Source organism: Palaemon carinicauda, chromosome 1, assembly GCF_036898095.1.
Source record: "Palaemon carinicauda isolate YSFRI2023 chromosome 1, ASM3689809v2, whole genome shotgun sequence".
In the NCBI taxonomy this organism is placed as follows: domain Eukaryota; kingdom Metazoa; phylum Arthropoda; class Malacostraca; order Decapoda; family Palaemonidae; genus Palaemon; species Palaemon carinicauda.
In genome coordinates this window covers 73501072-73516843 of record NC_090725.1, presented here as the reverse complement: position 1 = coordinate 73516843, position 15772 = coordinate 73501072, and the positions used below count along the sequence as shown (strand labels likewise).

Here is a 15772-nt window from a genome sequence, read left to right as displayed (position 1 = left end):
GCTTCGTTCCGAACCTGCCTCGAAGGAAGAGACCGAACCTAAAGAAGAGATAGTGTTCGATCTCACAAAGGCCCAGGCTATGCTAGCCTCCGCATTTAAGAGTAGAGGCTTTACCTGCTCTAAGCTTCCGGCTTTGAGCAAGAAGCATCCTACGTACGCTGCACCTGACACTGCGGTTCTTCCTTTCTTGGAAAAGGCCTTAGCTGCATGCCTTAAAGCGGCGGAAGAAGGGAAACCCTGCCCTGCACTGGAGGAGTGCAGACCCTTCTCCATCGTGACCCCCCCTGACGCTCGACACTGGAAAGATGTTCAGCATACTTTCGTCGTGGGAAGGCTCGACCCTGACGTCGCCGGACGTCAGTTTAATGAAGACCTCCCTAAGCTCAACGATCACCTCCTTCGCCGGGAACAAGACACGAAGGAGAGGCTTGCGGCATCTCTTTCTCATCAAGTCCAACTGGAAGTGATGGCCTGTGACACTAGAGTACCAGATCACTACATGGTACTCTCCAAATCCCACTTACTGACAGTAATGAAGGACTTGTACCACTTCATAAAGGCTCGAAGAGCCTGTCGTGAATTCGTGTTTGCCGGTGCCACCGTGAAACACGAACCCCGGAGGCTGATTTCCTCCAACATCTGGGGAAAGCACCTGTTTCCTTCTGACCTTGTCAAGGAAATAACTGACAGAGCCGCCACGGAGAATAGGAACCTTCTCCACAAGTGGGGCATGTCCAGGAAAAGGAAACCCTCTCAGGACGATGGACCTCAGCCTAAGAGGAAACCTCAGAAGCCAAAACCCCAGCAACGTCAGCAACGACGTCAGTTTCCGGGACCCGCTACCTCCCAAGTGGTTGCCCAACCACAACAGACCTTTCAATTGGTCCCCCAACCGGTGTTGTCACAGTCACCGGTCTTCACCCCTGCCTTTGAGCAACCATCCACTACCTTTCATGCCAAAGGTAGAGGCTCGTTCAGGGGTGCAAGCAGAGACGCATCTCGCCGTCCCTCCAGAGGTAGAGGAGGAAAGGGAGCTAGCGGCCGAGGCAACAAGTCCTCGGGACACCAGAAGCAATGAAGTGCTTCCGGTGGGAGGAAGACTCCGCCAATTCCAGGATCGTTGGACCTTCGATCCCTGGGCACACAGCATCATCAAGAACGGTCTAGGCTGGAGTTGGACGCAACCACCCCCAATCTTCCAGCAGTTCTTCCAGCAATCGACCCCCCTTCTGGAAGAATACGTTCTAGACCTCTTGAACAAGAAGGTGATAAGGAAGGTAAAGTCCACCAGGTTCCAAGGGAGACTGTTTTGTGTTCCCAAGAAGGACTCAGACAAACTCAGAGTCATTCTGGACTTATCCCCCCTCAACAAGTTCATAGAGAACAACAAATTCAAGATGCTGACGCTTCAACAAATAAGGACCCTTCTGCCTCAAGGTTCCTACACGGTCTCTATAGACCTGGCGGATGCCTATTGGCACATTCCAATGAACCATCACGCTTCCTCCTACCTAGGATTTCGACTCCAAAGGAAAAGCTACGCCTTCCGGGCCATGCCATTCAGCCTCAATGTGGCCCCTCGGATCTTCACAAAACTGGCGGATGCCATAGTACAACAGCTCCGCCTAAGAAACGTCCAGGTGATGGCCTACCTCGACGATTGGCTAGTCTGGGCTCCATCGCCCGAAGAGTGTGCAAAGTCTTGCAACGAAGTTACCCAGTACTTAGAACACCTGGGATTCAAGATCAACGAGAAGAAATCTCGCCTCTCTCCAGCTCAGAAGTTTCAGTGGTTGGGAATCCACTGGAATCTTCAGTCACACCGCCTTTCCATCCCCCAGAAGAAAAGGAAGGAAATAGCAGGGTCTGTCAAGCGACTACTGAAATCCAAACGCATTTCAAGACGACAGCAGGAACGAGTTCTAGGCTCTCTACAATTCGCCTCAGTGACAAACCCAGTGCTTCGTGCACAGCTAAAGGATGCCGCGGGAGTCTGGAGACGCTCGGCATCCATCGCTCGAAGAGACCTCAAGAGACGGCTTCCAAACAGACTACGACGCCTCCTAAAGCCGTGGTCAGAAGCAAAGGCCCTGAAAAGGTCCATTCCTCTCCAACACCCTCCTCCATCACTCAACATCCACACGGATGCCTCACTGGAAGGTTGGGGAGGTCACTCCCACCTGAAACAGGCTCAAGGTACCTGGTCTCCACTATTCAAGACGTTCCACATAAACATCTTGGAGGCCATGGCGGTCCTTCTAACTCTGAAGAAGTTATCCCCGCCGCCCTCGATCCACATCCGTCTAACCCTAGACAACTCGGTGGTAGTTCGTTGTCTCAATCGCCAAGGCTCAAGATCGCCCCAGATAAATCAGGTGCTTCTCCCAATCTTCCGTCTGGCGGAGAAGAAGAAGTGGCACCTGTCTGCAGTTCACCTACAAGGATTCCGCAATGTGACAGCGGATGCTCTATCTCGGACAAACCCGATAGAGTCGGAATGGTCTCTAGACGCAAGATCGTTCTCCTTCATCTCTCACCAAGTCCCAGAACTTCAGATAGATCTCTTTGCAACGAGCGACAACAATCAACTTCCTCTGTACGTAGCCCCGTACGAGGACCCCAAAGCAGAAGCGGTGGACGCCATGTCACTGGACTGGAACAGGTGGTCCAAGATATACCTGTTCCCTCCCACCAACCTTCTGTTGAAAGTCCTCTCCAAACTGAGAACCTTCAAAGGGACAGCGGCCCTAGTGGCTCCCAAGTGGCCCCGGAGCAATTGGTACCCCCCTGGTCCTGGAGCTGCAGCCCAAGCTGATCCCTCTCCCGGGCCCAGTTCTCTCTCAACAAGTACAGAAGTCGACTGTCTTCGCTTCATCATCGAAAATCAAGGACCTTCATCTCATGATTTTCTCTCCCTTGCCGCAAAGAAGAGGTTTGGGATCTCGAAGAAAAGTCTAGACTTCCTAGAGGAATACAAGACCGAATCCACGAGACGGCAATATGAATCATCCTGGAGGAAATGGGTCTCCTTTGTCAAGGCAAAAAATCCTAAAGAAATCACCATTGATTTCTGTATGTCCTTCTTCATTCACCTTCATGGACAAGGATTAGCAGCCAATACGATTTCAACCTGCAAATCGGCCTTGGCTAGACCAATTCAATATGCTTTCCAAATTGATCTGTCCAACGACATCTTTAACAAATTACCAAAAGCATGTGCTCGCCTACGTCCAGCACCCCCTCCGAAACCGATCTCCTGGTCACTAGACAAGGTACTCCATTTCGCCTCCAACTTGGACAATGATTCATGCCCCCTCAAGGATCTGACTCAGAAAGTTATATTTTTATTTGCTCTCGCTTCGGGAGCTCGAGTCAGCGAAATAGTGGCATTATCAAGAGAAGAAGGACACATCCTGTTTACCGATTCAGGAGAAGTGACCCTCTCCCCTGATCCGACGTTTCTCGCTAAAAACGAATTACCCACCAAAAGATGGGGCCCTTGGAGAATATGCCCCCTGAAGGAGGATGTCTCTCTATGTCCAGTAGAGAGTCTCAAGGTCTATCTTCGCAGAACTTCGAACTTTGGTGGAGGCCAACTCTTCAAAGGAGAAACATCGGGCAGCGACCTGTCACTGAAACAATTAAGAGCGAAAATCACCTACTTCATTCGCAGAGCGGATCCGAACAGTACACCCGCTGGTCATGATCCTAGAAAAGTGGCATCTTCTCTGAACTTCTTTCAGAGCATGGACTTTGAAAGCCTTAAAAACTTTACGGGCTGGAAGTCCTCGCGAGTTTTCTTTAAACATTATGCGAAACAAGTGCACGAAGTCAAACATTTTGTGGTAGCCGCAGGTAGTGTTATGAAACCTGCACCTAACTCTGCGTAGAACAGTGAGTTACTTGGGACTCTAACTCTTCGGGTGCCTATGTTGACCCTCGAGCGATTCATAGTGATGTCTAAAAACACTTAGTGCTTTTATAACTGTTCTTATCCCAGGTGAAATGTCATAGTGTCACACAAGTGCCGCATGCCTAGAGCATGATGTGTTATTTAAAGACTTGCGTTCCTCGAGAACGAGTACCTACTAATCCTGAAATTCCTTTTCAGATTCAAGAGCAAGCCTTTATTTCTATGTACATTATTATTACTGTAAATGAACTTTACTTTTGCTGTAAATTATTTAATTTCTGCATTGTGAAATAAAATTTCTATTTTATTACTTATGCGTCTCTTTCAGCTCCTACTTACTATGAAATACATACTGTCATAGTTTTATTTATTCCTCCTTTCTTATGGTTATGAAGAATTTAAGATGTCTAATCCTAAATTATATTCACCCTGCCTCAGTAAGGTTCCTACACGAATACTTACTTCTGATAACCAAGAGATGAACTCTATACACAGTGCCCAACCACCACTGGTCTAATTCAGAATGTTCCTATACAAATACCAAACATTCCGCTTCATCTCTAAGTTCTTCAAGTTCTTCTGTCAGGATGAATAGCCCTTCAATACCACTTTGACGTCGGCATAGCCCATGGGAACTTCCTACCAAGGGGGGCAGGATACTTCGTTCCTATGGTTCTTTACCTAAGATTACTTTGCTGTTTTGTCAATGCCTAGGCACTTAATACTGGGGGAAAATCTACCACGATACATTGATTCTCTGGTACTCTTCCATCAGGACGCCATGGCTTGAGCCCAAAAAACGGATTTTGAGCGAAGCGAAAAATCTATTTTTGGGTGAGATAGCCATGGCGTCCTGATGGACCCTCCCTACTACTTCGTCCAGTTTTGTTCCCACCCTACACAATTGTATCATGGTGATGGGCAGCAACTGGCTTCAGGATGAAGACGGGCGTGACGTCATCAGAGCAATGGCGTCCGTTTGTTTACGTCTCGAGTATCAGTAGTAGCCACGAGTGAGATTAGCTGTGGAACGGCTCCCAGCTATTCTCAGTCCTTACACACCGAAGCATTAACTCTGTTCGGGGTGAAGATAGCTATGTGGCGCGTTCAGACATGCGCGTCCCCTGTTGTGTTACGATGTCTTAAAGGGAAACCTTTGAGATACTCGCTCCAGAAGTTAGAATTCTGTGATAACCTGTGGTTAAATTCTCTGGGAATATCTTAGTAGTCTTATACCCAAGGAAGCTACCAAAAAGGAACCTTCCATCAGGACGCCATGGCTATCTCACCCAAAAATAGATTTTTCGCTTCGCTCAAAATCCGTTATATATATATATATATATATATATATATATATGTAATCATTCCACTATGCCCTAAAACGTAATTTTACAATTTTGCAAGTTAAATGAACCAATTTGTTGACGGAAAACTTACATTAAATTAATTGTAAGGACAGGTGTACTGATATTGAAGAAAAATGATTCATTCAGATTCCAGTTATCGACTCAAATTGTTAATTGAATCGATGAATAACAATAATTCCACTGTAATGTAGTCGAGTTTGGCGAATGGTTTGTATTAGTAGCTTAGTTAATGCTAGGTTTTATTGTTTACAAAATTCCACAAAGGTTTAATTATAAATATCGGTATTTCAGAAATTAATATCTTTAAGATTAAAATTTTATGCAATGAAATTAATATCTTTAAGATTAAAATTTGATGCAATGAAATTAATATCTTTAAGATTAAAATTTGATGCAATGAAATTAATAGCTTTAAGATTAAAATTTGATGCAATGAAATTAATATCTTTAAGATTAAAATTTGATGCAATGAAATTAATATCTTTAAGATTAAGATTTGATGCAATGAAATTAATATCTTTAAGATTAAAATTTGATGCAATGAAATTAATATCTTTAAGATTAAAATTTGATGCAATGAAATATTTGGTTTATTTTAATCCCATCAATATATTACTTTTATCTATCCCCAAAGTCTTGTGTTAGAAAAATAACCAGTAATTTATTATACAGTTCAGTACTTAGCATAATAATAACACCTTCGGGTAAATTATATATTTTACGAAATGTTATGGCAAATGTTTTTCCCTAGCTGCTTAAAAATATTTTAAATGTTTTACAGTGCCTAGAGATCCTTGGTAAAGCTTATGGAACTGTGCTGAATGGCAAAGGATATAAGTGTCTGCCTCCTTATTTAAGAATAATTCAAGGCGATGGTATATCATACAGAACCATTGGTAAGATTTCTACTTTGTACTCATTTGTAGGAAGCATTTAAGATTTGATTAAGTTTATGACTTAAATAGTTTTATGAAGTTTTTGAACAGAATATATAAATTATACAAATAGTTTTATGAAGTTTTTGAACAGAATATATAAATTATGCAAATAGTTTTATGAAGTTTTTGAACAGAATATATAAATTATGCAAATAGTTTTATGAAGTTTTTGAACAGAATATATAAGTTATGCAAATAGTTTTATTAAGTTTTTGAACAGAATAGTTTTAAGAAGTTTTTGAACAGAATATATAAATTATGCAAATAGTTTTATGAAGTTTTTGAACAGAATATATAAATTATGCTATTGAATATAGTTTACTCTACTCTTAAAAGTACTATATTAACTTCTTATTTAGTATTGTTTGTAGTTTTGAATGAATTTTTTTGTTTGTACAGTTTGACCACATTTTTCACAAAGGAATTATCTAAATGGAAGACAGCCTGTGAATAGTGGTTTTCACACGCCCCTGATGTATACACGACACCCACGAGGTGCTCGCGCGAGGGTAGTAACCTCTGCATTCCATGCTTTTATCTTTCTCTGGTATATTTGGAAGATTTATATCAGAAAAGTGTAAAGAAGGACTCTTTTCACCGGGCGTCACAGGTCTCTCCCCAGAAATAGATTTTTCCTTCGTCAAAATCCCTTTTATGTAAGAATGCCATATATCTTATAGTATTTCCATTACAGGATCCATTTTGGAGCACTTGAAAGTTCATGGATGGTCTGCATCTAATGTGACATTTGGCAGTGGAGGATCTTTGCTGCAAAAGGTATTTAGATGACTTCAAAAAGTGTAGATAATCTTAGTTATTACAATTGGGGTTGGTTCCTAAAAAAATTGATTGTAGTATAATCAATGAGATATATATTCATTTATAGCCTCCCATCTATAGGAGGCTGATGGCTAACGACAGAACCCAATACTCGGACACGAGTGGGCGCCGACGACAACGATATTCATTTATAATATAGGGTTAAAGTTTCCTGTACCTGCAGCATTAATATTTGTTTTTGCCAACTTAGTAATGAAAAGTATGTATATCATATGATCATAAAGAAAGTTAATTATATCTAATGAAAAAGTTGTGCACATTGAATCTATCATATCTAGTTAGGTCATTAGTTAACTGAAGTACAGCCAATAGTATTTTATATTCCCCAATGGTTAATTGTGAATAAGTAGACCTTCTGATATATATATATATATATATATATATATATATATATATATATATATATATATATATATATATACATATATATACACATATATATACAGTATATATATATATATATATATATATATATATATATATATATATATATATATATATATATATATGTATATATATACATTATTCTCCTGACATTAAAAATACCAGAATGGGTCTCTAGGGATTACAAAAGAAGCAGGGGAAGGAATAAAAGATGATGGATTGACGAACTAGGAAAGTTTGCATTTATGGATTGGCATAGAAAGACCATAAACTGACACAAGTAGAAGAAATGTCTTGGGCTTTTGTTCTACAGTGGACTAGTAATGGATGATGATAGTGAGATATATATATATATATATATATATATATATATATATATATATATATATATATATATATATATATATATATACTATATATATATATATATATATATTCACTATTGTAATAATAATAATAATAATAATAATATTGTACTCGAACTGTCAAAAAGATGGCTTAATATTTACATAGACATACACATACACAGATTCAACTCTTTCCACATCCTCCCACTTTCCTAATTATAACACAGTACACTAGGGTATGACTACTTCCTCTCCTGCTTACATGAGGAATGGAGAGATACCGAGTAGTCATATGTTTGGCAATGCCACGTAGCATGAAAGGAAATATATATATATATATATATATATATATATATATATATATATATATATATATATATATATATATATATATATACACACATATATACACATATATATATATATACATATATATATATATATATATATATATATATATATATATATATATATATATATATATACAGTATACATATATATATACATATATATATATATATATATATATACATATATATATATATATATATATATATATATATATATATATATATATATATATGTATATATATATACATATATATATATATATATATATATATATATATATATGTATATATATATATACTGTATATATATATATATATATATATATATATATATATATATATATACATACATATATATATATATATATATATATATATATATATATATATATATATATATATATATATATATTTATAGCCAGACATTTGCTCTTTATTATACAGGGCAGATAATGTTCAATGAAAATGCAGAGATAACTATTAAGGGTTATGGTCAAACCTTTAGAGATTGTTAATAAATATAGCCTACAGTAAGTAATTGGGACAGACAGCAAGTGTTTTGCCAGGACATGAGACTGAAATTTAAAAAAATCAAAAGGAGGATAAGCATGGGATGGTGAGCTTTTGGTAAACAAAATTAGATTATGAGTAGTAAAATGCCACATTCTCTACAAAGAAAAGTATTTAATCAGATGGCCCTATCTGTATGAACTTATGCATCACAAACTTGAAGCCAACCTAAAGCCTTAGGACATAAACTAGTTATAACTCAATGAGCTATGGAAAAAATAATGATGCGATTAACACTAAGAGACAGAAAAAGAGCAGCATGGATACAAGAACTAACTAGAGTAGAGGATATTCTATCAACATGTAAGCCAAAGAAATGGACGTGAGCAGAACATATAATAAGAATGACAGATAATAGATGGACATTAAGAATAACAGAATGGGTCCATAGAGACTTCAAAAGAAGCAGGGGAAGGAAGAGAAAACGATGGATTGATGAACTAAGAAAATTTGCGGGTATACACTGTCATAAAAAGACCTTAAACAGATGAAAATGGAAGGTCATGGCTGAGGCAAATGTTCAGCAGTGGACGAGTAACAGCTGCTGCTGAATAATCATGTATATATATATATATATATATATATATATATATATATATATATATATATATATATATATATATATATATGTGTGTGTGTGTGTGTTTGTGTGTGTGAAATCCGTTATTATGCACAATTCATCGTAAATGTACATACTAACAGATACATCAGTTAATATGCATAATCACTGAAAAATTCAAGTAAATATGCATCATACCTGGAATCATAGTAATTTTGCAAAATAACGGTTAAAGATGTCGTTATTATGCAAAATAACAGAAAAATTCCAGTAGATTTGCATATTTCCTAAAATTTTATGAAATAATTAATTGACATTTTTTTTTTATGGCAGTTACTCAAAAAGTAAATAAAAGGTGATGTTATACGTCTAAGCATTTAGATAGTAACTACATTACAACATTAGATAAATGGTAATTTTATTTTGGACGAGACAGGTACACATAATTTTCAAGCAAAGGATGAAAAGAAGAGGTGTTTTTATTCGTCCATCAAGAAGAATAAAGAAAGGGGGAAAACAATACATCTGGCTTGATACAAAAACTGGAATACAACATGATTCTTAATCGACTAATTGAACTTGAATTGGACAATGTTAAAATGATGTAATGAAAATAACAGTGGAAGGCACAACAGTGAAAGACTTACTTGAAAGCCTATAATCTATTCAAATAAAAATGATCACGATGGGAGAGACATTCTATATAATCAAACAAATGAAAAATTTGTAAAAAAAAATTTATCAAATATGACTGTTTCTTTAATTGTGTTTTGTGCAAGCTAAAATAACCAAGTGTTAAAAAGTTTTTGATGGTGTAATCGATCTTGTTAAAGAATATGAATTCACAATGCCAGGTAATAAAATACAATTTAAACATTTTGCTGTGCCACTGAAATATGTTGCCATATAAATAATTGTCTATGTCTATTGTATGATTTTAAGGTAGTAGTTTACCGAACGAAACTTCGCAGAATCAATTTCTAACATATAGACAAGTATTACCTATATCCCAATTTTGGAATGAACAAAATCATGTTCCTTATGGAGGATATTTGAAAAGTAACCTTTTGGAAATTATTAGCCCCAAGTAAACTTTTATCTAAGATTCATATTATTTTTTAGTAAGGCTTCATGTACATGCCAAGTGATCTCTTTATATTTAATTACCAGGACAATTTAACTTAATTTATAATTGGGTCTTCGACATCTTAGAACGAAGGCTGCTGAAGAGGTCCCGTTATTTTACAAAATTACTAAGATTTTAGGCATTATCCATATTTACTGGAGTTTTTCAGAAATTGTGCATATTAACTGAAGTATCCATGAGTATGCAAATTTGCAAGGAATTATGCATTATTAAGGATTTCGCAATGTTACGGTAACATATATATATATATATATATATATATATATATATATATATATATATATATATATATATATATATATATATATATATATATATACGGTATATAATGATATATATGTTTATATATGTATATACAGTATGTATGTATATATATATATATATATATATATATATATATATATATATATATATATATATATATATATATATATATATATATATATACTGTATATATATATATATATATATATATATATATATATATATATGTATATATATATATATATATATATATATATATATATTTATGTGTATATGTATATACAGTATGTATATATATACTACTGTATACATCTTTATATACATACATCCATTCATTCTGTCAGTCTCATGGAGAAAATCTTTTAAGATTTTTAGTGATCAATCCAGTTTGAAGAAATTTACTTAAAATATAAATTAAGTGATTCAGTTAGTGGTAGTGAACTCCTTCAACAGAGATAACTACCAATATTTTACCAGAACTACTCATGAAGGGAAGTTCTCCTTCCAAGCAGTAACATCCTCCTCCTCCTCCTCCACCTTTTTCTCTCACTCCAGCCACGACTCCTTAAGGAATATTATGAGTTAATTTGTAAATTTTTTTCTATTTTTCATTGTGAATTATTAATTTTTATTCATTTCTGATGTTAGGGCTATGAATTATTCAATGATTAACATTGCAAACTTGAAAATGAGTGTATATGTGTAGGTTTCTTTTATTTCTTATTGGGAAATTGTTTTAGAATGCGATCATTTCAAGTTGCTAGCCAGGCTGCAGAACAAATTAAACTCATAATCTATATATATATTTATATATATATATATATATATATATATATATATATATATATATATATATATATATATATATATATATATATATATGTATATATATATATATATATATATATATATATATATATATATATATATATATATATATATATATATATATTATACTTCAAAAATTCAAATTACAGCTCTTCTACTGATTAAGCCCCTAAAGCTAACTTTAAGTAATGAAACCTCAAGGTTTTAATTGAACTGTTCTAAGTGTTTATAACATTTTTAGATCATTCCATTAGCTTATGTGTACATACTGACATACACACACACACATACACACTATATATATATATATATATATATATATATATATATATATATATATATATATATATATATATATATATATATATATATATATATATATATATATATATATATATATATATATAGCGTGTGTGTGTGTGCCAGTATGTACACATAAGCCAATACTGATCTAGTTTTAAATTTGCTATCCATTATTATAGATTTGTTCATTTTAAGCACTCCAAACTTAAGATAAATTGTAATATTATATGTACCCGATAACAAACAAAATTATTTTTTTTTTTCTTAAAACTTTTAATGAAATTATTTCTAATCTTTTTTTTCTTTGAAGCCTGCCCTCTGGGTTGAGAAACATTTGTACACTTGATGGTTAATAGATATTGTGAACGACTTGCATTTTTTGCTAGTTATCAATAAAAACAACTTTAAGGTGAAAAGATCCTAGTTTATCTTAAGTTTTGATAATTTGTTGCAAAATAAGTTCTTTTTTGGGTTAGGAAAAAATTAAGCTTGAACTTATTTAAACTTTCCGAAAATCTGATTCCATGAATGTCCTAATGCAAAATATATTTTTTGTTTAAAGATATAAAATATAAAAGGATAACATTAGATATGCATAATTTGACTTATTTGAATAATTCCCTGAAGAAGACAAAGCTAATCAGAATTTAATGTGCTATATTTTTTTGCTTTTGCTTCATTCCATCTAAACATCTAAGCACACCATATTTCAGTGAGTTACACACATACAAACATAACAACCTGTACACATTCCAATATTAGTGCTGTAGAATTGAGGGAGGAAAACTGGCTCCATACTGTACATCATGAAAGCAATGGTCAGTAGATTGTTAAATAATAAACATGGGAAGAGAATCTCTCTAATTGGATTTGTGAGCAAATGTTTATTGATCATATAGTAATGCTAACTTGTTTAATTTATTTATTTCTGGGCTCCGACCTGTGCCGCTCAGTGAAATGCTCCTTTAGCATCATTTCTAAGGTTTATAACTGGGCGGCACAGGTCTCTCGCCCAGAAATAGATTTTTCCTTTGTCAAAATGCCTTTAAAAGGAGGAAATTAACCAACCAAAGAGTCAAACTCAACTCTTAGCAAGCTGGTCTGATGCTGACTTGTACAATACCATTTTTAGTATTCGGTAATATCTTCCTAGCAGCAATATTCAATATGTTTTTAGTGTTAAAATAATAGCTGTAATATAATAAGGCATACTGGATATTTTTAGTAAATAGCATGATTATATGTACTGCAATTCATAATTCATACAGGTTGATCGAGACACTCAGAAATGTGCGTTCAAGTGTAGCTATGCAGTCATAAATGGTGAAGGTGTAGATGTGTACAAAGACCCAGTCACTGATCCAGGCAAGACCAGTAAGAGAGGAAGGCTTGCTTTACATCTGGTGAATGGGAATTATACAACGACACGTGCTGATGAAGGAGATCCAGAAGAGGTAAAATATAGTTTTTATTTAAGCAATGAAACTTTTCAATACAACCCCATTACTTTATCAATGCCAATCATGTATATTGTATAATATCCTAGACACTTCATTCTAATTTAGAAGATAGAGGAAGATCCAGTAGCTCTGGTAGGTTGGTGCATGGGAGTACATTCCTTTATGTCCTAAATGGTAAAGATTCCTTTATGTCCTATATGGTAAATATTATCACTTTTTAGCGATCTGATCCAACTGTGACAGCTAGGCAAAGTCATAAGGAGGACATTTTTATTTGAGTATTTGGTTTATATTGAAAAGAAGAATTTTTTTTTTTTTTTAAACAGTACATTTTTTTTGTTACATCACAAACTCATTACTTTAATTTATTCTGAATTACTATTTAGTTTATATTTGTGTTAAGCTCCTGAAACTGACGAGAAAAAAACGGGCCTGTAAACACCAAAATAGTCCTGGGGAAAGGTGTATGATTTTGTATTTCTAACAGTACATTTGTTTCATCACAAACCCATTGTTTTAACTTATCCGGAATTGCAATTTACTTTATATTTGCATCGAGGTCCTGAAATGCCACAAATAAAAGGGCCCTGTAAATTGTTATTCAAAGCAATGGATTTTGTTATAGTAATCACAGTTTATAAAATATGGTGCCAATTATTGCCTGTAACCCACTTTCTTTTGGGCAGCATGTGCTTGACTTATGCTCTTCATGGAGCATAAAACTTTATGGTATTCTTTAACCCTTTAACCCCCAGGCTCTTTGGAAATTTCCAACCCTTAACCCCCAAGGGGTTATTTTTTCCCCAGCACATTTTGCAGTATATTTTTTTTAAATTGCTCTAACAGCCTTAATTTTTGTCATAGAGAGGTCAGGTTGGTATCATGCTCTTGGAAAATGCCTGAATTTTCTAAAAAAAATTATCAAAAATATGAAAAAAAAAAAATTTTTATAGCATTTGTTTGCAAGGACGTACCGGTACGTCCATGGGGGTAAAGGGATGAGTTTTGTGAAACGTACCAGTACGTCCTTTGGGGGTAAAAGGGTTAAGAGAGGTGGTCCTGCAGACAATCAGACCCTTAGATGGGAATCTTTGTTAGACATGATGACTCTTACTATTGGCCTATCATTGAATGTTATCATAAGGATGGCCTTCATGTGGTCTTATGTATTACTCTTGTCCAGGTGTAGAATTTTTGGATTTGTCTATCACACCTGACGTGGTATCCAGGACAAAACTCTAGCCAGGTCAGCCTTAGTAACCCCCAGTCCTTTTCACTTTCTTAGATGAAGGTTTTTTTTTTTTTTTTTTAATTGAGAATAATCTTATGTATTTGAGGAACCAAGGACTGTTATGAGCAGATGTCCAAACTGGTTTTTTTTCTGCTGGAATCCTGAAAAGCTGGCAGGATGCAGCATGTTATTGGTGTATTTGTATGGAACGAGATGGCTGTATTATAAATTATATCTCATTCTCCCATTTATTTAGTGACGTCTTTAAATCAACTCTATCTGATAGGCATGTTGAGGTACTAACTTGCAGTTGTTTTGTCTCTATTCATCCCAAAGTCATTAGTAGTGTGATATGTTGGTATAGTTAAGGATTAGTAGAGGCATTGGATTCAACACTCAGCAGTGAATAGTGTTCTCTACTTCATTTCTGCTGAGAGATCCATTTGGATTTGCAATCGCAAACCATACCTACTATCGATGTGTTTCTCAGAGTCTCATCCATACCTATACAACTCCTTTTTTTTCCTTATGGTCATGGTTTTTTTATGGTTTTATCAATCTCAGGAGCTTTCGGCAGATCTTTCATCTCAATCCATCGGTTAGTTTTGAGGTTTTTAGGAGCTTGATCCTTCCCACGTAAGGAACAGTTTGCATTAAGTTTTCCAAATAAAATGAGTTTACTTATAGAAACATTGCTTATATTTAATGATCCCACCTCCCAGCCCTACTATTTTTCTCACAGCTAACAGTCCAACTATATTGTTGCCTTGGACCATCTGGCTTGAGGACAGTACTGGAAGCTATAGTCCATTTCTTTTATCGAGGCAGATTTGCACCGACTCGCAGCGGTGCCCTTTTAGCTCGGAAAAGTTTCCTGATCGCTGATTGGTTAGAATTATCTCGTCCAACCAATCAGCGATCAGGAAACTTTTCCGAGCTAAGAGGGCACCGCTGCGAGTCGGTGCAAATCTGCATCGCTAAAAGAAATTGACTATAGTTCATAATTCTGCTTGGAGTGGCGATGAAATGACAAAGAATCAGGAGGTTTATGAATGTGGCCATAATTAAGTTTGTAGGAAAATTAGCTTGGGTCTAAGAATATTAATATCTACAGAAATCTTAAGAATATTTATGTTTAAGTTTTTTATTTATTCCATATCTATAATGAAAACCATGGCATCTAGAGGATATGTGTACTAAAAGAACATTCTTATTTTGGCTCTATAAATGATATAGGAATGATAATGAAGGGTATTGTGAATGTGATTTGT

The 15772-nt window shown here is 35.2% G+C and overlaps 1 protein-coding gene across 2 annotated transcripts in view; it reads left to right on the top strand.

Moving 5' to 3' along the window:
- The window catches only part of LOC137648968 (nicotinamide phosphoribosyltransferase-like), a 151437-nt gene that overhangs the window by 116735 nt on the left and 18930 nt on the right, over nt 1-15772 (top strand). For both annotated transcript variants that reach the window (XM_068382143.1, XM_068382144.1), the window contains exons 9-11: nt 6062-6176; nt 6913-6995; nt 13079-13264. In XM_068382143.1, coding sequence (XP_068238244.1) covers nt 6062-6176; nt 6913-6995; nt 13079-13264 — 384 coding nt within the window. The remainder of the gene's footprint in view (nt 1-6061; nt 6177-6912; nt 6996-13078; nt 13265-15772) is intronic.